Source organism: Ischnura elegans, chromosome 13 (genome assembly GCF_921293095.1).
Source record: "Ischnura elegans chromosome 13, ioIscEleg1.1, whole genome shotgun sequence".
NCBI classification, from domain to species: domain Eukaryota; kingdom Metazoa; phylum Arthropoda; class Insecta; order Odonata; family Coenagrionidae; genus Ischnura; species Ischnura elegans.
This window is the reverse complement of record NC_060258.1, coordinates 18,605,603-18,626,530: the sequence shown is the minus strand read 5'-3', so window position 1 is coordinate 18,626,530 and position 20,928 is coordinate 18,605,603. Positions and strand designations below refer to the sequence as shown.

The following is a 20,928-nucleotide window of genomic DNA, read 5'->3' as shown; positions in this document are numbered from 1 at the left end:
GTGGGTCGCTCTGCTCATCTCCGTCTCGTCTTCATCACCTCTCTCTCTCTCTCTCACATCCCCTTCCCATCCTCCTCCTCTTGCCTCCTCATCTCTCTTTGCATATCCACCGTCTCCTTCCTCCAATGGAATTCTGCTCACGTGACCACCTAATACTGAGTCCAACTTATGCAACGATACCAAAAGGAATCCAACGCATTACATCGCTTGCGATTCGAGTTATCTGGTTATAGCGGCTTAAACCGTGGTTTTATTTCCATAACGTCCGTGTCCTGAACCACGCGCTCATCCACGAAAGATACTATTTGGCAATAAAAAAGTATACTTTACAGATGCAGGAGTTCATCTAGCCTTTTATCAGAGTTAGCAAAATGCGTAAAACATACTTGAAGGAAAAACATTCGATAAAAATTAAAAAAAGAAGAAGTTGCATTGAGGAAGAAAATGGAAATATTTTACTCAATATAAAATGTAAACTATTCATTGTAATAGTGAGCAAAAAAGAATGGTTCATAGGTCTAAAAAGCATGAATAATGAAAAAAGAATCAAGAAAAATATCTTTGTCACTGTTTATTATCCGTTTAGACTCTTCCTTAGGCCATTTTTTGTCTCGTCCCTTATTACTTAGATTTAGTGTGCATTGTGCGAGATTATTGATACCCTTATATATCTTCTCCTTCAGACGCATTAGAATTCATCTTCACTTTTTTATTTATTCAATCAGCGACACGACTGGCAACTTTTATAAAGTCATTTGAATGGCAACATGATAAAAGATTCACTTGTATTTTCCACAGGAGTTTTCTTAACTTAATTAGGTTTCGACATCACACTATGCGAAAATTCAAAGCCTGTGGAAACCTGGGTCAGTCAGGAGCGCAGCTAGGAGTTAAGGTAAGGGGGGGTTTTAGGCACAACTAATGCTTACGGTTGTGGGGGTGTTGCATGCCCTCTAGGGTAAGCAGGAGTTGCGGGGGCCCTCCTGAAAATTTTTAAGAATAAAGGTTCGAAATGGCAAGTTTTACGACTTTCCGTGGGATGTTTGATCAATCCTAACGCTATTCTGCAAGTAATACTGATCCAAAAAAGCAAAATGGATTAAAATAAAAAGTTTCTCTGAGCACTGGGGAGTGGGGGGAGTGGGTTTATCCCCCAAAACCTCCACCTTGCTGCGCCACTGGGGTCAGTTAAATAGACTTCTGTTGAACATGCATCTCAGTGTACCTTTCATTATGTTTCCTGTCACTGTGTCCCTTAAAGTATCGCCATCCAGCCTTCACTTGACGCATTTGAATGCGCATTGGGTGAGAACACTTTAAATGGCCAAATTGAGAATCCTCATTCGTGACATCCGTGTTTGCGGAGATCACACGAGGACTTATCCCAATTGCGAACACAAGGAATGGTGGGATTTTTTATTTCCATTGCCAGAGGTTTGCAAATGAGAAGTTCGTAAGATTCGTGGGAATATATTGGACTCACATTAAGTGCACGATCTGCTCTTCCTTACACCATCATTGTCTCATTATTACATTACTTCCGCACCGTTCTATTGCAGCTATTTATTTTTCAGTCCCGATAGAATTACTCTCAACGACATCCGCCGTTGCACTGCAATACTGGAATCCTCCCATCGTCACGTGAACGCAACACTTGGTTTATCCTTAAAATGATTGAAAAACACATTTTCAATTTCACCAAATTTGTTACATTGGGCTAAAATACAATTGCATCATTGCACATGTATAGAGATATATTCATCAAAAACCTCAGAATTTACATAACATGTAAACTAAGAAGGCGCCAAAATATAACGACTTAGCATTGAATCACACCACAAGTCAAAGTAACCATCAAATGAGTCACTATCACAAGTCATTGTGAAAACAAAATTTATGACATTCCTTCAATACAAAAATTCATAATATTTTCAAAGTCGCCGAACTAATTATGATAAAAATATGAACAATGCATTAACAACAAATATGGGGACAAAAATTGCTAAATTTGATATTCGTACGTCACTTAAAATAAATGAAAACATAAAGATTATAGAACCAGCTACGGGAGCTTCAACATGAGCCTTTGGCAATCAAAGAAGAAAAATAAATATAGGTATTTTAACTAAAAAAGCAAGGATTATAGAAATGTAAACATAAAACCCAAAATCTATGTTAAAAAAGGAAAAAAACATTAAAATATTTAATGTATTGCTAACAAAATAAAAATTGAAAATTGAAGAGTATTATTTCACTGGTTAAAAAAAATAAATTGCGTTCCGGTACTGGTAATTTTTCCATTAGACCACTGCCAGAGATGGATATTTAAACACATCTGTTCTGCCCACATGTTGAGACTCCTCAAGATGAACCATTGGCACTAGCAGCTGCATTGATATTCCGGTTAAACTCTTGAAATTTAAAATAGAGGATGTGATAAAATATATGAATGGGAGAATGCTCCTTCCCTTATCTCCTCTTTTTCCTTCTCTTTTCGACGAAAACATTGCCATCGGATCAAGGCATTCTAATAACCGACTATATTCCGTGCATTATAAATGAGATCTCATATTCGCAGTCTCTTTTCCTCAGTTGAGACGCCTTTAGGAGATATATTCTTCGAAGCTGGCCAATCATTGAATCAGAATCCTCTCTCGCATTCTATCCTAAGAGAATTTTCATTCTCTCTCAAGTTTTTTCTCATGCCCATTCTGCAGTGATATTCTCTTTACTTTATGCTCCGCTCAGCAGTTGTAATAGTATCATTACAGCCTACAAACATTTGCTTATTCTGAAATAGTATCAATGAACTTATATTCTCACGTTAATATTTATTGCTTCCCACCGTTCTCTCCCTCAATTAATATTTTTTACCATTCTCCCGTGATTAAACTGTATTCATACGCCTCTTCACCATCTTTTGGCTAAATTCCCATTGCTCTTGTGGTCCTCATACCATGCTTTAGCGACATTTGAATCATCCCCCCCAAAATTCCACTCATAATTCCCAGCTACGGTCAATGAGATTACAATGAACCCTCCATACCTTTCTGACCTCGACTAGCGTGAACCTTCGGTTTTATTCATATGGGTGATGCAGCTTTAAGACCTGTTTAATCAATGGATTGAAAGTTTTACGGAACATGCAGTAAAGATATCGTTGGACTGGAGCGGAACATGTGCGAATGCATTAATGAAGTCTATTCACTCAATCGCGCAATGTGGTCACATAGTTCATTTTGGCATTCATTCTCGCTTTCATATTTCATGCAGACATAAATTCGTGCGTGTTAATGTATCGTGTAACCAGACCATTGGCGAATACATATTGGGGGGTTTAGGGGGCACGCCCCCCCTTACGGAGCTGCCCGCATTTCCGAACATTGCAGAGCCACTATTGTTACGATTTATATCATAAGACAGGGTTCCCACTCAACCGTGAAAACCTTAAAACCGTGAATTAGCCGTGAATTTCGTCTACCGTGAAAGAACCTGGAAAAAGCCGTGATTTTCGTCCTAAAACCTTAAAAATCCCTCAATCTTGATAATAAACCTTCCCAGAAATTTTCAACTTCGTTCGTAGCGAGCGCACTTCTATTCATTGTGGCGAGCATCGTCGCATGTGTCAGAAAAGCGTGGGAACGAATGTTGCCTGAAGAAAAAAAAACATCTTTCTCCTGCGCAGGCCTTTTCTCTCCCCCCCTCCTGAAATATGACACCACTTCTCATCAGCTTGTTTACTTTCCTCGACTTGCTTGGTTTCCCCTCCCTCGGTCACTGCTTAGTCCCCCTTCCACCCAATGAGGCTTCCCACTGGCTGCAGCGACCACTTCCGAAACTAAATTTAGATGGCCTTTGTGTCGAAAAATTTGAACGCTTATTCAACACCCTCAATCCTGTGATAGGAAGACGACAACCTGCTATGCGCTGTGGACACGACGCTTCCTGCGTTTGAACCGGGTGACAGCGAGCTTTCGGCGCGACGTTACTAATTCTCGCGCGTTGCGGCCTTTAAGTCCCTGAAAACGAGAATAGATTTTCGCGTATGGTAACACAGCATTACACGATTTTCGCATGCGTCGACCTGGGACTTGCCAGTTTTACGTCGCAACCGGAAAGTTTGTGTGGAAATATTTGACGAGTGATAAAGTAAAGTGAAAGTGAAAATAACATGTTTCAGCAGGTGTTTATTATGTCTTTATATATTTCAAACCAAGTGAATTATAATGTACCTATTTGCACCTATCTAAGATAAGGTTTTTTTTCCTCCTAACTCCTGCAGAAAAGAGGGTTCGTCTTACAATCGAATGCAAATTCTCGACGTCAATCGGGTTGCATAATTTTCGTCGGAAAAATTATGGATACCTGAGTTTGCCACCTAATATATATATAGCTATACAACGAAAAATCAACGTCAAAAATACCTGAACAGAAATTAAGCTTATTTAATTTTGTGTTTAGGTGAAAAACTATTGCCATTTAAGGCAGCAGGTAAAGCGTGCGTGCCAATCAATCGCCGGGTGCACTTCTGCCGTGTCCGCGAGATCGCCTGCTTTACCCTGGGTTCGGCTCCATTCAAGTTAGAGCTTCATCAACTTACAAAATTTATGTGTGATTGATTACAATTTACCTAAATTTTAACCAGAGGCGGCTCCAGGATTTCTTTCTGGGGAGTGGGGGAGCACAAGCAAAGCCGCATCCAGGATTTTGTTCTGGGGGGGCACAAGGATACCTCATAATACAAAACGAGTGCGATGATAATGTGACCGTATTCAAAATCTTGCATATTTTTTGAAGTGTCTGGGGGATATGTGCCCCCGTGCTCCTCCCTAGATCCGCCTATGATTGTAACGTTAAAGCCTCAATGCCGTCGCGATATAAACTGCTGCGAAGTCGTTCCATTTTTCCCAAAGCAACGGTATGAAGGGAACATGATTTGCCTCATATTAGAAAGATCGATTCAGTTTTGGTTTCAGAGTATTACGATAGTAGAGAAAAGAAGTCATTACACTGCCGCTTTCAAAAGAAAAGTTATACAGTGGAACCTCGATCTATCGTTCCCGCATTGATCGTTCGCCGTTTCTGGTCCAAAATAAAGTTTCTTATAGACAATGTAATTTTTTCCCGCATCTATCCTTCCCCGAAGTATCGTTTCTCGCATTGATCGTATGAAGATTGCGGTTCCGACGCATAATTTTCCCGCATCCATCGTTTGACGAAAATGAGACGAAATAAATACAATGTGTCATTCATGGCTAATGACGACAAGCACCTAGTTGGAATCTTCCCCAAGAGATAGAACTACCATTGGGAGAAGCTCAGTGCCGTGGGAAAGTAACATTAGCGCATGTCCCAAGATTCGTTATCCCCTCCATGCAGTATTCGCCTTCTGACGCTTTCCTCTTCTTCAAAATAAAAAAGGTCCCAGCTCGCGCAGCGATCCTATTACGAAGACCTTAGCTTCGAAAAAAATGTCGAGTTACGCGAGAACAATAGAAACGTGTTTCGCGCTCCCCCCTCTTCTCACCTACTGACCTTTTTCAGCCGAACTCCTTCAAGGTTCCCAGTTCCTGGAGGTCAACTGCTGCATGTGTCACCTATTAGCCCAAAAGGTATCTAACAATGATATTCAGCAATTGCTATTACGCTTTTATTTGATTGAAATGTTAGTAATTTGCTCGTAATTAAAAAAAAACGAGACCAAACACGACGTATTATAAGCAAGGAAATAGATGGAAAAATACGATGGTGATTTTTTGGCGAAACGCGATATCCTCGTAGCTGAGCTTCTCGGCAGTTAAGGGGGTTGACCGCGATTTGAAATTACGTTTTTAACGGTTTTTATAACGCAAGGAGCCACCGCTTGTGTCGCCTCTGTCGAAAGTGGAAGGGGGTTTTGGAGCTGGAGGGGAAGGATGAATTTGGAGGATGGGAGCAGTGAGAAGGCCCCGCCACGAGAAAAAAATATGAGGTAACATGAGAGCAATAGGATTAGATTTCTTTTGGAGCATCAAATTTCCTCCCACCACTCCCTAGTAGAAGACATTCAGTGACTGCTCGCTTCGATGTCCCCCCTTATCAAAAGTCAGGCTGCTAATATGAGTCACCTAGTGGGCATTAGGGCGATAAACAATAACTTATCGCAGTTATTGTTGTGCCTCAATAAATGTAGAAGATCAAATAAATGCACAAAATCTAAAAAAGAATGAGTCCAAACACGACGTATTTTTGACCATATTTAAAGAAGTAAGGCGTTTTAATAAGAAGACCGTCGCTTTCGCCGTACCTTTACGTATTGAATCATTCCTAAAGTTGAAACTCTAAAGTGATTGAAGACGATATGTATTTGGCTGCGTTTTTACAGCACTTGAAGACTAATGTGCTGTAGTAACGGGAATAGCTCACTTAGAAACATTTTCTCTTTTTCTCATTTACAGCCAATTGAATATAGGTCCCCGAGCCATTTTTTGTTTAGTACTATGAAGATGCATTGAAAAAAATTACGCTAACTCCGTAAAATCAATCTTTTATTGCTAATAGCATACTGAAATGGGGAAATCACTGGATTGAGTTACATCAAAGCACATGCAATTCTATTGGGGTTGTTAATGTGGATACATAGCTGCAATGTAATTAAACACGAGAAAATTTTAGTACATGGTGTCTCCTTTTATTTAGCGGAAATCATAAAAATCTGCTCGTACATCATTACATTACTTAATCATTAATCTTTTAGGATACCTACGATGTATTATTTCTCTAAGTAGGTGGTCCATGTAGAAATCTTTCAATTTTTCTTCCATATTGTGAGTCCAGAAAGCATCATCTTTATTAATTTTCTCAAAAAGCATTCCGTGAGGGCTCCAGATCAGGAAAATGCAATATTTTTTTTTTACTATGTGCAACTGACCTTGCACTTGATAATAATAGCAGCTATTTCTTTTTAGTGAGAGCTCTCCTTCAATCAATTCACAATATTGGATTATTTTCTTCTCGATAGCTTCTCTCGGGGACATATTTCTACAAGAATAAGGGCATTTCACCTCTAATATTCCTTCTCCATTCTGCAATATTCCATCAGGTGATGCGGCGAGGAAAGGAAGTTTCTCGTCTACAATGAAGCCTGATGGATTAACTCTTTCACCATTCTTGCGTGCGAAGTCAGCCACAGCCTTTGCTTCGCTTACCACCCCGTACTCGGTCACTTTGTTTCCTTTAAAGGCTGGGTAAAGCAAACTTTTCACTGTATTTGCGCGAGGCGTTTTGGGGCGTAATTTACACACACGTCCGAAATTTGAGGCAGTTAGCCTCTTCAACCGTTCCGCAACCCAAATATCGCATCGTCGCTGCTCGCGGGTACTTTCCTCTAATGTCTTTCTTGCGACGTTGTTTAGGCTCAACGACTTAAGAAACTCTTCTCTCTTCTCCTGGTCTACCTCTAAATTCTCGTCATCTTCAATTGGAGAACTTTTGTCCACTAGGCCGTAATGTTCATCTGGACCTGCAACTCTGAATCTTTTACTCCTGTTAGGTGGCATTTCCAATCGCCGCTTACACCTAATTTCCGATCCTCTGCTTCGACTTACGGCAAATCTTTTTGTAAAATAACCCGGACTCTTATCCGTAATTTTCTTGTGTATCACGGAATGAATATTAGGCCCAACGTTGCAAGCCGTAGCCGCAACCTCACACCCTAACTGATATGCTCCTCTTAGGGCGAAATTGACCCTTTTTCCTCCTATGTACTTTGCCACATAGGCGTTGCAAGTTTCTGCATAATTATTTGTTACGTTCATAATAAGGCTAGGAGAATGGCGAACGAGGAGGGTATTTGCTGCCATTAATTCATCCCAAATTCTTTTTTCCTTCAGCTCGGGAACTAAGTTAATTTCCCCTTCCTTTGCACCCTTGCAGAAGTATTCTGCGCATCCGGAATGGTCGCCAAAAACATGGCATGGGCCATTTTTAAAATCTTTTTCCAAGTTTTTTTTTACTGATTCTGGTGATTTTTCATTGGAACGAAAAAAAATAGCTGAAGTTACAGCGGTCCTTAGGCGCATTAACCTATCGCCTACTCTCTTCCGTAGTAATGGTGGTATACGCCCAAATTCATTTTTGGTCTTTTTTATGATAACACGAATCCTATTGCAGTAGTTTCTCAGCAAATGATTTACACATTCAATTTTCTGAACGGGGAAATCAATTCCATAAGGAAGATTGATTGCTAACTTCTTCGTAATGCTGCTGTCTCCATCGCTTGAAAGGAAAATACCAATTAATTTAGGGATAAGGAAGAAGAGCTAGTAATTTATAAAAACATAAGTACAAATTCGGGAAGGAAAACGAAAATAAAGGAATGAAAAACCATGATCATTAATAAAATGGGCATAGGAATCTTTGGGAAATAAAAAGTAAGCGAAATGGATACGAAGCATATAGGTAGAGCTCGTGGATTCAATGCTTGATTAAAAATGCAATAACGCCGCTTATAAGGCATAACTCGTTATTTGTCAAATTGAAATAGGAATTATTATTACCTATGAGTCGGTGGTACTTCAAATTATGCATCTCGATGCTTTTTTTAAATCCCTCCACTATAATATCTGACTCCATTGCCGTAGATGACGATGCCCAGTTTTTGAAACAAAGGTGCTCTTTTGGCTGGTTGCTCCTGCCACTGGAGGCTGCCTTGGCACATATAGAACAATATTTGTTTCTTACACCAATGAATAATACTTTCTTTGTCCTGTAACCAACAATGCATGCCTGGAAAAGTTAAAAAAATATATATATATATATATATATATTATATATATATATATATATATATATATATATATATATATATTTTCACTCTACCGTGATATGCCACTGCATTTAAAAGCTTAAACTAGTCACTTGGGGCATCATAAAAACTCTTCCTCCCGTTCAACCATAATTTTGCACTAATATATACTTTGTCAATTATATATTTTCTAATGAAGTTCCCGATACTCTAAACAGTTTAACAATGCATATGAGTAAAAGCCTGCGTGTTTTTAAATTAATATACATGAAAATAATTAAATGATGGTATAGCGTTTTACTAACCACGCCAGACAAGGAATTATAGTTGGTCTTGTAGGATCTTCTCCCCCATGAACCATCTGCTACTACTGTAATTAGCGGGACACCATTTTTATCAATCTCTCCAGCCTGAATAGCAAGCTCTGCCTCTTGCTCCGAGGCCTTTTTCATCAAGTCCCATGCAACATCATGGACTGCGGATAAAATTATTTGTTGAGTCCTTTGGTATGTTGAGTTGGACATACATGGCATATCAAGCACGGCACTCATTTCTGCCATTTGAGAGTAGCCTTGCCCAATACATATCGTGCTGGTGACCTAAAATTTAGGTAAAGATATTAACAATTTCAAGAATATATTCTATAATAGGGTTAAATGTTCTATATTCAAGTTCCATGTTCTAGGACATGCGGCCTTTCTTTCACCCTGCCCTTTCTATTCTTCACCCCCCCATATTTAAATCAATGCTATGGATTACCACTTACCATGGCTTGATTGATCGGCAGTTTCTCTCTGTTTGGATTTTCATTGGATAGAGTCTTTTCTATCCCACACATTTTGCATTTAAAACGAAATGAGCTAAAATATCCATTTCGTCTTTCGTCCAGGATCTCCATGTCTGACACGGTGCAACCAAATGGTTTATGATTTCCCATTTCTTTTAGAGATTGAAATAGATACTCGATGTCGAAAATTCTTCTTCCTTTGGGCTGGTAACAAGACTTGTCGGCATTGGGCGATAAAAAAGTGGTTCTGAAAAGACGAGAGCATGGGTATTTAGAGTTATCAGTTGATGCCAATAGTTTACGAAGGTAACAGCTCATTTATTTTCATCCAAGGTTTATGGACTAATCAAGAAAATTAATGATTTGTAGAAACAATGGAGGAACGGAAGTTTAAAGGAAATCCGGTGCAAAAATGGAATTAAAAATCAATGCCAAAACCGGATGGAATGCACTGCCGAGTTTGCAGCATAGAAAGAGAGAGAGAGAACTTCGCTTCAATCGGCAAGAAAATGCTTTGCAAAATAAAAGTTGCCATCTACCTTGCAGGACTTCGGGTTTCGTCCTTCTCGCCCGTGACTTCATCATTCGAAGGGGTTTCCGCCACATCTTGATTGAATTTCTCCTGCAAATGATTGCATCCGGGCTCAGCATATGCATCCCTAGCGTGAATTATTAAATATAGTGAGTTTTTATCAAAATGCTGGAAAATCAGAGTGACGAAGATGAAATATACATTTGTGACGATGGCACAAACAAGGCACGAGAAAGTAGAAAATTATTTCACCTTACCTTTCTTTTTCGGTATTTTCTTTGCCCGTTGAGTCTGCTTTCGATGCTTGAAACTCCTTTTCAAGCTCTTCTGTAACAAATGTAAAAATATAAAATATATGTGCCTCGCCGATTAAATCGTTTAAACAGCGCGTTTAGAATCCGTGTTGAGATTTGACATTTCATCGTAGGCAATGTACATATCAGAAGAACACATAACACTGGATACGTACCTTGCTTCGATGTTTTCCCCCGAGTAAGTTTCTGCACATTGTAGACTCTTTTCTTTTTCACGTATCCTCTACGATATCTTTTTTTCTGTAATGCTTCTTACATTCCTCCATATTACCGTCCTTCCCACACGCTGGAGATCACGGGCACGAACACTGTTCCTCGATAGCTCTCACCTGAAAAACTAAAAGCGACCCGCCTCTGAAAAAGTGTTCCAGTGATTCCGCCGACTGTTGCACACGGCCCCCTTGGCTTGAGAAACAAAATACAAAGCTAATAATGTTTGCGAAGGCTGGTGAAAGGCTGACGTTCAGTGGGCACAGACGATACTTGATACCTGGGGAGAGAGGTTTTCCCCCACCTCCCAGCCTTCGGGCGCTCTGTCTTGGGAGGCGAGAGAATAAGGTGGAATGGGGAGTGGAGGGGAAAGACACGGGAGAGAAAGACTAGTCAAGATTCTTATCGAGCGTAGAACGAAAAATGCCGTGCATGGTCTCATGATTATTGTATTTGTAGCTTTTCGTCTGTAACTGAGTACATGATGGTACTTTCTTATGGTATATAAAGGGTAATAGATTGAATTTGTCGAACAAAAAAACCTAATCGGTTCATGGGATGCCAAGATATCTGTTCAAAAAACCCTAATATTGATCAAGTTTAACATTCAATTGATATAATTGTAAGCCATGTACAAAATATTCGTTAGACAGAAGCACAGGTTCACCTTTTTCAAATATTTTATCAAAAATCGGCGGTATAGTCTGTTTTTCTGTTTGGATGAAGACAATAACAGATAGCCTCTGCAGGGGTGTATTCAGGCGGCGCGACCAACCCCCTTAAGAGAATTTTCATTCTCTTTCAAGTTTTTTCTCATGCCCATTCTGCAGTGATATTCTCTTTACTTTATGCTCCGCTCAGAAGTTGTAATAGTTTCATTACAGCCTACAAACATTTGCTTATTCTGAAATAGTCTCAATGAACTTATATTCTCACATTAATATTTATTGCTTCCCACCGTTCTCTCCCTCAATTAATATTTTCCACCATTCTCCCGTGATTAAACTGTATTCATACGCCTCTTCACCATCTTTTGGCTAAATTCCCATTGCTCTTGTGGTCCTCATACCATGCTTTAGCGACATTTGAATCATTCCCCCCCAAATTCCACTCATAATTCCCAGCTACGGTCACTGAGATTACAATGAATCCTCCATACCTTTCTGACCTCGACTAGCGTGAACCTTCGGTTTTATTCATATGGGTGATGCAGCTTTAAGACCTGTTTAATCAATGGATTGAAAGTTTTACGGAACATGCAGTAAAGATATCGTTGGACTGGAGCGGAACATGTGCGAATGCATTAATGAAGTCTATTCACTCATTCGCGCAATGTGGTCACATAGTTCATTTTGGCATTCATTCTCGCTTTCATATTTCATGCAGACATAAATTCGTACGTGTTAATGTATCGTGTAACCAGACCATTGGCGAATACATATTGGGGGGGTGTAGGGGGTGCCCTCCCCCCCTTTACGGAGCTGCCCGCATTTCCGAACACTGCAGAACCACTATTGTTACGATTTACATCATAAGATGACGTTATCTTGTATATCCGTACAATTAGGATGATGAAATTTATACTTTGTTTTTCCATATATATTTATTTACACATCATCTGGCTGACGCAATGTGTAGAAACCGCGGTCGCGTTTAAATAAATATATGTCGAAAAATAAAGTACAATTTTCATTCATCATGAGCAATTTCCATAAAGTAACGCCTGAAACCATAAACTTCCGTACAATCAGTTTAAATGAAACTATCTTGTATTTTGCGTGTAACTTGATTATTTTCCATTACGATAAAAATATATCTATAGCTCAAAATGTTGAGCTTTCGTGCCTTCCTGCCTAGTTTTCTGTATCCTCTACTACGTTCATACTGATGGGAATTAACTCCCGAGTATTAATATGTCGTGTAACCAGACCTTTAGAATCCAAATTGACATTTTCGCTCGACTTATGAGGCCCATTCAAAAGCGAAGGACGTCATCGTGGCAGGGATGACCACTGACCAGCTGTGAATAGTGCAGACGCGAGATTTGACTCATCAAAAACTCCATTTCGATAGAGCGTAGGACTGCTGCCTCTCCCCAATGGCTATCATCCCAATGGCTTCGTTCTTATCTGTTTAATGTGGACTGAGGCTGATAATCATGGCGGAGGGGGCCGTGTCACCGGAAGCAGACCCCCATTACACCCTCATCGCCCTCTCGCGTCGCAATCCGAAACCACACGGAGCCCAATCCTCCCATTCGAATGCTTTGTGCTGGGGCCATCGTCGCAGTTGCATGGAAACAGCGAAAAGCATTGGAGCGCGAGAAATGAGTAGAAAGGAGGAGGTTAGCAAATGGTGGACGTATGTCGTCATTGACGAGGAAAATACAACTTTGTGAAAAAATCAGAACTAGTAATCAAAATTAAGATAGAACGAGCGTGCTGGGCCCGCTCTTTATGAGGGATGCTGAGGGATAGGCGATTTTTTTATTTTTAAAATGTAGAAAAAAAATTCAGGATCTTATGTACAAATTTAATTGGAATGTTCATGTACAAATTCAAGTCAGAGGACCTCTTTTATAACAACATTGGAAGTAATTAAACTATCCTCTGTTAAACGCACATTAAGACTCATACTTTCGTGTCAACAGGAGACATGAATATGGAATCAGCCGTATTTTGATAAAAGTTATTTAAAGAATACGAGATATTGTTGCAAATGAACAAATGTATCAGTTTGTGCGCCGTTAACGTCAGGAATATTTACCAGTTTTTGTTTTTTGTGTTTTTTTTTGTTTTTATTTTTTAATTATTTAAAAAACCGATTTTAGGAAACAAAAGCAATATTTAGGAACTAAGATATGCCGTCGCATGTTCTCTGATAAATTCGGTGCATTTTGGTACCTCATTTGTAGAGTTTGGTTCCGTATAAGTTGAGAAAAGGGTATCTATACAGTAGAAATATTATAGAAGATAGAACCGTGTGTTATTTTATTTTATCAACAGAAATATCAAATCGGAAGTTGCTCCACTGACAGTCGTCCTATTAGCAAAACTATTGTGAAGAGCGGACTATGGTAGGGTACAGAGGAGCAGCTAGCACATGTAAACCGATGTCACAGAATAGGGTGGTTTCCTTATATTTTGTTTATTGCCTAAATTGAAAGTATATTATTCGTGGAATACACATTTCACTCTTTTAGATTGATAGATGACGATATCTGTTTTTTTTTTGCGGTTAAATGTGAAGCGAAAATTTTCAAGAGCGGAAAAAACGCAAAGGCTAAGTATGAATGCTGGGTAGAGTCCCTGTGACATCTGACCGTCGCTTTGAGAGGTCACCTGGGTGCGAGGCTATGAACGCCGCACAGTGGGGTCCCAAATCGAAAAAAGCTGGCCAAAAGTCATTTTTCGACTTTTTACAAGGAAGTTTTGAGTTATCTATTCGTATTCTACAGGATATGTCGTACAATATTTCGTACCTCATAGGTCTGTGTGATTATTATGTTGACCTGTGTAACCCGTCAAACATGGGCATGTTCAGGCCAAAAAGCCAGTCGAATGGAAATGGTCGATTTTAGGGAAATTCAACTTAATATATGACTGTTTTAATTTCATGATATTCTTCTGCCAATTTTTACACGGTATGTTTGCATATTTTTGCATAATATCACGGTAAATTTTGTTCGTTTCAGTATTTTTATAACAATATTTAATTATTTATAATAATAGCTATTTTTGGGCCTATTTTTAGTAAAATGCGTCGATATAGTTTGGTGCCCCTCCGTGTCCCCCAAAGATTCCTATGCAGAATGCTTGGGAAGAGCATATAAAACAAGATGGAGAAAAAAATCTTGCCTATACTTGCCTATCCGACATCTAGAGGGTTTTAAGTTGAGCGGTGCACCGCTCCGCTGAGGGCGGCTGGCCGGCGGCCGGCAGAAGACCGAGTGGCATTATCGCACAAACATTCCTGTATCGGTTGTTGAAAACACGTGGTGTATACTTAGCATAATTCTCCATCCTGTGGGATTTTATTCATCATGTGTTTTAAGCTTTTTGTATGAACACTATGTCATGAACACTCTCCTTTAAATATTCATTATACCAATGAGGGCCGGTTTTCATGCTCTTTATCAGCAAGTTATGCGTAATCTAAAATGACTACATTATTCACTATGCAAGCAATTGAAAGTAGCCGCTAGAATTTTTCCTCTGCGAAACTTACCTCATACTTTTATCGAGCGAAGATTGCTTACATGCTGGACAGCGTTTTCAACACTGTCTGTCGACGCTTGAGTTAGGTGAGGTGAGGAACGGGGAGGGAAGCGAGAAGCGAAGGGAGGACTGCCGAGCTCCGCAGCGCATGGGTGGTGGGTGGCGTGATGTGGGGGAAAGGGGGAGGCAGTCCCTCATCCAACGACGCTATCCACTCGCACAGTTTAAGAGAGTTTTATATAAACTGACAATACGCATAGGTACGCAACGCTAAGCCATCTTATGATATTGGAAATGTTACTTTTGAGTTTCTGCAATGTTAGGCAATGCGGGCGGCTCCTTTAGCACCCCCGGGCACCCTATAGATGCATATCCGTCACTGGGCACCCTGGGGTGATTGCAATCCATCAACACTCATCCTAACTTTAATCGGAAATACACTCATTCGCCAGACACAGGCCGAACACACAGGACAGATAGATGCAGTCACAAGATAAAGTGGGATAGTATTCAGGAGGCGAATATGATACCACGCAAACAGTTACTTAGTTAACAGTGGCAGTAACTCAATAACAGCTACTCAAAAAATTTTGTTAAGTAAAAAATGTTTGCCGCTGAAGGAATGAAGGTCTACCAGTGTTGAAATTAAATGTATGTAGTTTTATGATGAATAAACCATTAAATATTTCCTTGTTAATTGCAATCATTCCTTTTATTGGCCCCTTTCTTCCGTTGGAATACAAGTTACGTACTGAGTGGTCTTATAATTAATAAACCTATTTTTAAGTACCGTAAAGTGTTTGGTTAGTATGGTGAAGTAAATTCAGCATTGCTTGAAAACGAAATTCGTGAGCACCGTTACCGGCGTCAATGACTGAGAGGATCTCTGTGATGCCAATTGAATTCTTTTGAAAAATAAAATTCTTTTCAAGCATAAAAGCAAAGCGCCGTAAAAACCTTAGGCGTTAAAATCCCTTGGAATTGTTAGTAATTGAATAATTTAATTAAATAATAATTAATTGAATTAAAGATCTACAAAGTGACACATGCCTCGATAATTGGATTAGTAGGAATGTTTCATTCCGGACGTATATACCAGTGGTGTTATAACGTTTTCGATTCCAAGCACTATTACTTTGTATGAACATTTATTGGATAATTAGTGTCTGGGATTAGTTTACTCGTCAACATTTTCTGATTAACTCTATGTATTTTCTCGTGAGAATGAGTGCGTATGGTGTTTCAAGCAAAGCAGGTATAGAAGTCAACTAGTGGATTTTGGTATTCTACTCTCGACCTCTGAAGAACGACGACCTACGCAATGGCGAGAATATCAGAAGAACAGAAGAATATTCTTCTTGAATTTATTGAAGGTAAGCAGTTATCCTCGGCTAAATTAAATTTGCAAATTATTAAATTGATAGAAAATCCATGCTTAAAAAGGTATTGTTTTTTTTTCAGAAAATGAAAACGTCCGGAAGGGAAAATTTACGCTGAAATTTACTGCTAAAGATTCCGCAAAATTGTGGGAGAAGGTGACTTTGCGTCTCAATGCTTGTCCCGGGGCAAAAAAATCTTGGAAAGGGTGGAGGAAGGTATGTTTTTAGGGCATGAATGCATTTTTCACCTTGAAATATATTAGCAATATTTCAGTTTATTTTATTTTTGGCATAATTTCTTCACGCCTCTAAATTATTTGCACTTTTTGATATCGTCTTATTTATTTTCTACTTTAAGTTGACTTAAATTTATGCATTTTGAAATACAAGCATATTACTGGATTCGAAACTAAAAGCATATTTATGAATCCATATGATCCCACATCAGAAATGATTGCAGGGTGAAAGGACGAAAAAGAGTTTTTCCCCTCCTTAATTTCTGGAAGTTCGGGAATATTTTATTTATATATTTTCAGATGTTATTTTAAAAATGCGTTACATTTCTTTGAGGAAAATTCCAGTATATGTGGTTAAATGTACAAATTATGGCATTAATTATATACCTCACTCAAGGATGCCATTTTCTAATCGCATTGTGCTGTGATTTAGCCCCTCATTAGTAATTCAAAACACTGTGAAAACGAAAAGTCAGTACCAATCATAATCCCCATAAATTCATAACCATTGTTCAAGTTTACATAGTAGTTAAAGGGAACTTTTTTAAGTAAATATTTGATTAAATTTACAGTCATGGCAGGATATCAAATCGGCAATTAAGGGAAAAATTGGAGCATTGCATACGGACATTCAAAGGACTGGAGGAGGACCACCAGTAGCGGAGGAATTGTCGAGTTTCCAGGAACGAGTCTTTAAAATTATTGGTGAAAATGCTGTGATGGGCCATCCTCAAACTCGAGAATCTTCTGTACAACCACAGTTTGAGGTGATTTTTCTTTTTGTGCTTCTATGCAAATAAATAATCTTATAAATACACCAATTTCCTTGTTGGAGTAGCAGTTACTTTTATGATTCTCTTTTTTGTAGCATTCGAAATCGATAACTTGCAAAATTGGTGAATCTAAATTAATTCAATAATAAAATGAGATTATGTACCCTTGAAATAGATTAAAAATTCTCGTTATACGTATTGTGCTTTATCCCTCTTTTCATAAAATAGCATTACACCATTCGTGAATTACCAACCTAACTTACATGTGGCAAATGATTTGAATTTCAGTCAAAATAACTATGCATTTTAATATTTAATTTCACATTCAATTGCAGAGTGATGACGTTGCAATATCTAATATTTTGGATCCTGCACAACTTCCGGATGAAATGCTTTCTGAGAATTCTAATGCCATCACCCCTGATTCAACTCCACTCACCCAAAACTTTTTACCTTAATACAATGAATTAAGTCCGACCACCCCAGACCCCAAACCTTCTACTTCTACGCTAGTTTCTTCTATCCCCAATATATTGCCATCAACTCCTCAAAATAATTTTGTAGCAGATTTGGGCGCTCCAAAACTTAGCAAGTCTAAGGAAAATAATTCAAAAGGTATGAATTTATTAAAATTTACTTTTTTAGGTTGTTAAATGATGCATTAGTTGCTGCGTAATCCATGTGTGTACTCATAATGGATTAATTTACAGTTTTAAACATACGTAATACTGCATTATGTTCGTTATTTACCTCACATTTAAGGCAAAGGTAACTTTTAATTATGATATGTTCTGTGAACGGGGTATTTGATTAAGTAGACTAGCATTCACGTTGTAATATATAATGATTCTTTTTCTTCAAAATTTCCATTTATCAAAAATAGGTGACTTGACTTATAAATTTCAACACAAATATAATTATTAATTTATTTGCACTTTTAGACTTCAGTAATGAGTGAAACATTATGTACACATTTTCACCGTTAAAAGAAAAAAAATATTATTATTATATGGTTGAAATGTTAAACTATGAATGTATCTTTTAAAGGCGAATCATTCAGGCGAGTCACTGAAGCAGCTAAGGCAACGGACGCCTTCAGGCAAAGGCAGGAAAGAAGGGCCTCTTTGATGGAAAAGGAGCTAGAAATACGGGAGAAGGCTCTAGAGGAAACTGTAAATTTCAGCAAAAGGTTATTACAAGTGAAATCGGAAAAAAAATTTAATACTTAGGAAACAATTAATTGTTTTACAAAAAATTGCAAGTAAACTATCAAAATAAAGTATTCACATATTTGCTTTGAATTTCAGTTTCAACAGTTTTAACGGGAAAATAAAAAGAGTTAAGAAAAATACTGCCTTATTACTCTCTCTCTCTCTAACCAATCGCCCTGCCCTTTGATTACGATTATACTCTTCATGATGGTCATTAGCCAAGTCTTGTTGTTGTATTGGGCCAAGCTCCTCAACAAGGGCAGCATCGTTTACGCTCAGGCACATGTTAAGCAGGACCACACACGCATTTATTATGCTGCTTGCCTTTTCAGGCATATAGTGAAGAACACGGTGTTTGGTTAGGCACCTGAATCTTGATTTCAATAGGCCATTGCATTGCTCTATAATGCTTCTTGCACGGCAGAGGCTGGTGTTATATCTCTCTTCTGGGGAATTACGCGCTAGGTTTCCAGCAACTGGGGTCAATAACCAAGGCTCTTGAGGGTAGCCACTGTCTCCTGAAAACCGTTCAAATTTTAATTAATTACTCTAAGTGCAAAAACTGAGCCTAAATTCAATCATGAATATTATTTATGGTCATATAAATAAATTATAGGAAAATATTTTTAAAAACTTCAAAATGGTGCAGTAAACAGTATAAAGTGTAATCATATTTTATTCAAGTAACCATAACCTTGTTATCAAAATATTTTATGCCCAAAATATTGTTTTCACAGAAAACATAGCTTACATAAAAGTACTTATTTCAATGGAAGTTCAACTATTAAGAACAACGCTTGTGTCTATTGACTAAAAGGAAATATTTAACTGTATAAGAAATATAGGAGGTAGATTTTCATAAGAATGCCTCACCTGTTAACCAATTAGTGGTGTGGTTATTTCGATATGCCTCCTGTAAAGAGTGGCGAATGGCTGAATTCGCATATATGTATGCATCATGGGTGGAACCGGGGTAGCGAGCGTTTACATTCAGTATTTTCATATCAGCATCACAGATCTACAGAAAAGGTAAATATGTTAACATCACTACAATTACGGTTGAACATGTAAAACAATAACATGAAAAAAACTCTCACCAGTTGCACATTTATAGAATGATAACGCTTGTGATTGAAGTAATCCCGTTCTCTGTATACTGGATTGTCCACAGGTGGGGCAATAATGGCCACATGTGTACAGTCGATGGCTCCGATAGTGCCAGGGAAGCCATACTTCTCAAAAAACCTAAGAAAAATAGGCATAATTAAATTTACCAAAATTATTATTATGAAATTTGAAAAAGATAACTTTCTTTGGAGTCTTATGGATTATGGTTGATTGAGGGATTTTTGTCAAACATCGTCGTGAATTTCGTGACGATGCCTCCTTTAAGGCATTAATTCATAGACATCCGCTTCACTGAATGAAATTCACTTCACGCATGCCCTTTACGGTAATTAAAATTAAATCGACTATAAAATGTAATCTCTTACCTCTGCCTTAGCGATGCCATAGACCGTCGACTTAGGTTGAAAGTGACCCACCGGTCCATTAAATGGGCGTTAATGGCATGAGTCACTTCAGTAATGCATCTGCTAACTGTAGACTGATCCATACTAGTGTATTCATCCTGCCCAACGAATGACTGGTACGGTCCTCCAGCATAGAAACGAAGGGTCGTTAAAACCTGTGGCGTTAAAAGACATTGGATTTATTCCATTGGGCCAAAACTCAGAAATAGTGCGTAAATCAATTAAATTTCTCGCAGAAGAATAAAATGAACACGTCAAAGTTATAGCTAAGGGTATGTAGACATTCTTCTACAATAAATATAGAGCACTTACCTTAGTTTCTAAATTCAATGCCGAAGATCTTGGGGATTCACGCACAAAACCTCGTAAGCTTGCGATTAAATCCGCTGTTAGCTGTTTGTTCAGCCGGTATAATCGCACAAACTTCTTTTCTTCTAATTCAAAGGGATTTTTCCTAAACCGGAGAACTCGCGGAATTCTACGTATCTCATTTTCCGCCTCTTCTAGTTCTCTGATTGCAAGAACATGCAGCAAATCGTACGCCATAGGGATAGTCGCACCAGTCTTTGTCCACAAATGAATGTCCGGCTGGTGTAAATGTTGTATGAAAATAGATTTACACGCTTATTCCTCGTAGAAATGGGTGAATTCGATTCTTATACTCTAACGCAAAATATTTTCGTTATTTTCTGAGCGCTTAGAAATTCAGAACTACAATATTTCAATTTCAAAAAAAAGTGTGTAGCTTTTCATTGAGTCAGAAGTATTTCATAAGTTGATATAGAGAAGACGTAACCATATATTTTCTTCGCCAGAATATTTACTTTGGTTACTAGGTGATCCCGTATAAATGATGACACGTTTTTTTATAACCTTAATTATATACCGATTGAAAATACTGAGCATCTTTAGAGTAACTGCGAGATGTTTGACGCACCTCTTTCATATGAGA

The 20,928-nt window shown here is 38.4% G+C and overlaps 2 protein-coding genes and 1 long non-coding RNA gene across 3 annotated transcripts; 1 reads left to right on the top strand and 2 right to left on the bottom strand.

Moving 5' to 3' along the window:
• Positions 1 to 8,398: 8,398 nt before the first annotated feature.
• LOC124170172 lies at positions 8,399 to 10,726 on the bottom strand. Its single transcript, XM_046548871.1, has 6 exons — positions 10,574 to 10,726; positions 10,362 to 10,431; positions 10,112 to 10,231; positions 9,552 to 9,819; positions 9,091 to 9,384; positions 8,399 to 8,766 (listed from the first exon to the last, which is right to left on the bottom strand). The coding sequence occupies exons 4-6, from the start codon at positions 9,720 to 9,722 to the stop codon at positions 8,455 to 8,457; spliced, it is 777 nt and encodes a 258-aa protein (XP_046404827.1). The 5' UTR covers positions 9,723 to 9,819; positions 10,112 to 10,231; positions 10,362 to 10,431; positions 10,574 to 10,726; the 3' UTR covers positions 8,399 to 8,454.
• A 4,868-nt stretch (positions 10,727 to 15,594) lies between these two features.
• LOC124170294 lies at positions 15,595 to 18,524 on the top strand. The gene is made up of 4 exons (XR_006867421.1): positions 15,595 to 16,440; positions 17,033 to 17,227; positions 17,569 to 17,848; positions 18,281 to 18,524. It is a non-coding gene; the product is annotated as an uncharacterized LOC124170294 (long non-coding RNA).
• Positions 18,525 to 18,926: 402 nt separating this feature from the next.
• Positions 18,927 to 20,522, bottom strand: LOC124170062 (putative nuclease HARBI1). Its single transcript, XM_046548748.1, has 4 exons — positions 20,289 to 20,522; positions 19,938 to 20,131; positions 19,542 to 19,689; positions 18,927 to 18,962 (listed from the first exon to the last, which is right to left on the bottom strand). The coding sequence occupies exons 1-4, from the start codon at positions 20,520 to 20,522 to the stop codon at positions 18,927 to 18,929; spliced, it is 612 nt and encodes a 203-aa protein (XP_046404704.1).
• Between the last annotated feature and the right edge of the window lie 406 nt (positions 20,523 to 20,928).

Excerpts from the sequence above, each read along its gene's own strand:
- LOC124170172 (XM_046548871.1), bottom strand. The coding sequence starts at position 9,722 with ATGGGAAATCATAAACCATTTGGTTGCACCGTGTCAGACATGGAGATC. Across the intron at positions 9,385-9,551 it reads TGCCGATCAATCAAGCCATG|GTCACCAGCACGATATGTAT; the intron begins GTAAGTGGTAAT and ends CCTAAATTTTAG. Across the intron at positions 8,767-9,090 it reads ATAATTCCTTGTCTGGCGTG|GCATGCATTGTTGGTTACAG; the intron begins GTTAGTAAAACG and ends TAACTTTTCCAG.
- LOC124170062 (XM_046548748.1), bottom strand. The coding sequence starts at position 20,522 with ATGGCGTACGATTTGCTGCATGTTCTTGCAATCAGAGAACTAGAAGAG. Across the intron at positions 20,132-20,288 it reads CATTGAATTTAGAAACTAAG|GTTTTAACGACCCTTCGTTT; the intron begins GTAAGTGCTCTA and ends TTAACGCCACAG. Across the intron at positions 19,690-19,937 it reads ATGGCATCGCTAAGGCAGAG|GTTTTTTGAGAAGTATGGCT; the intron begins GTAAGAGATTAC and ends TATTTTTCTTAG.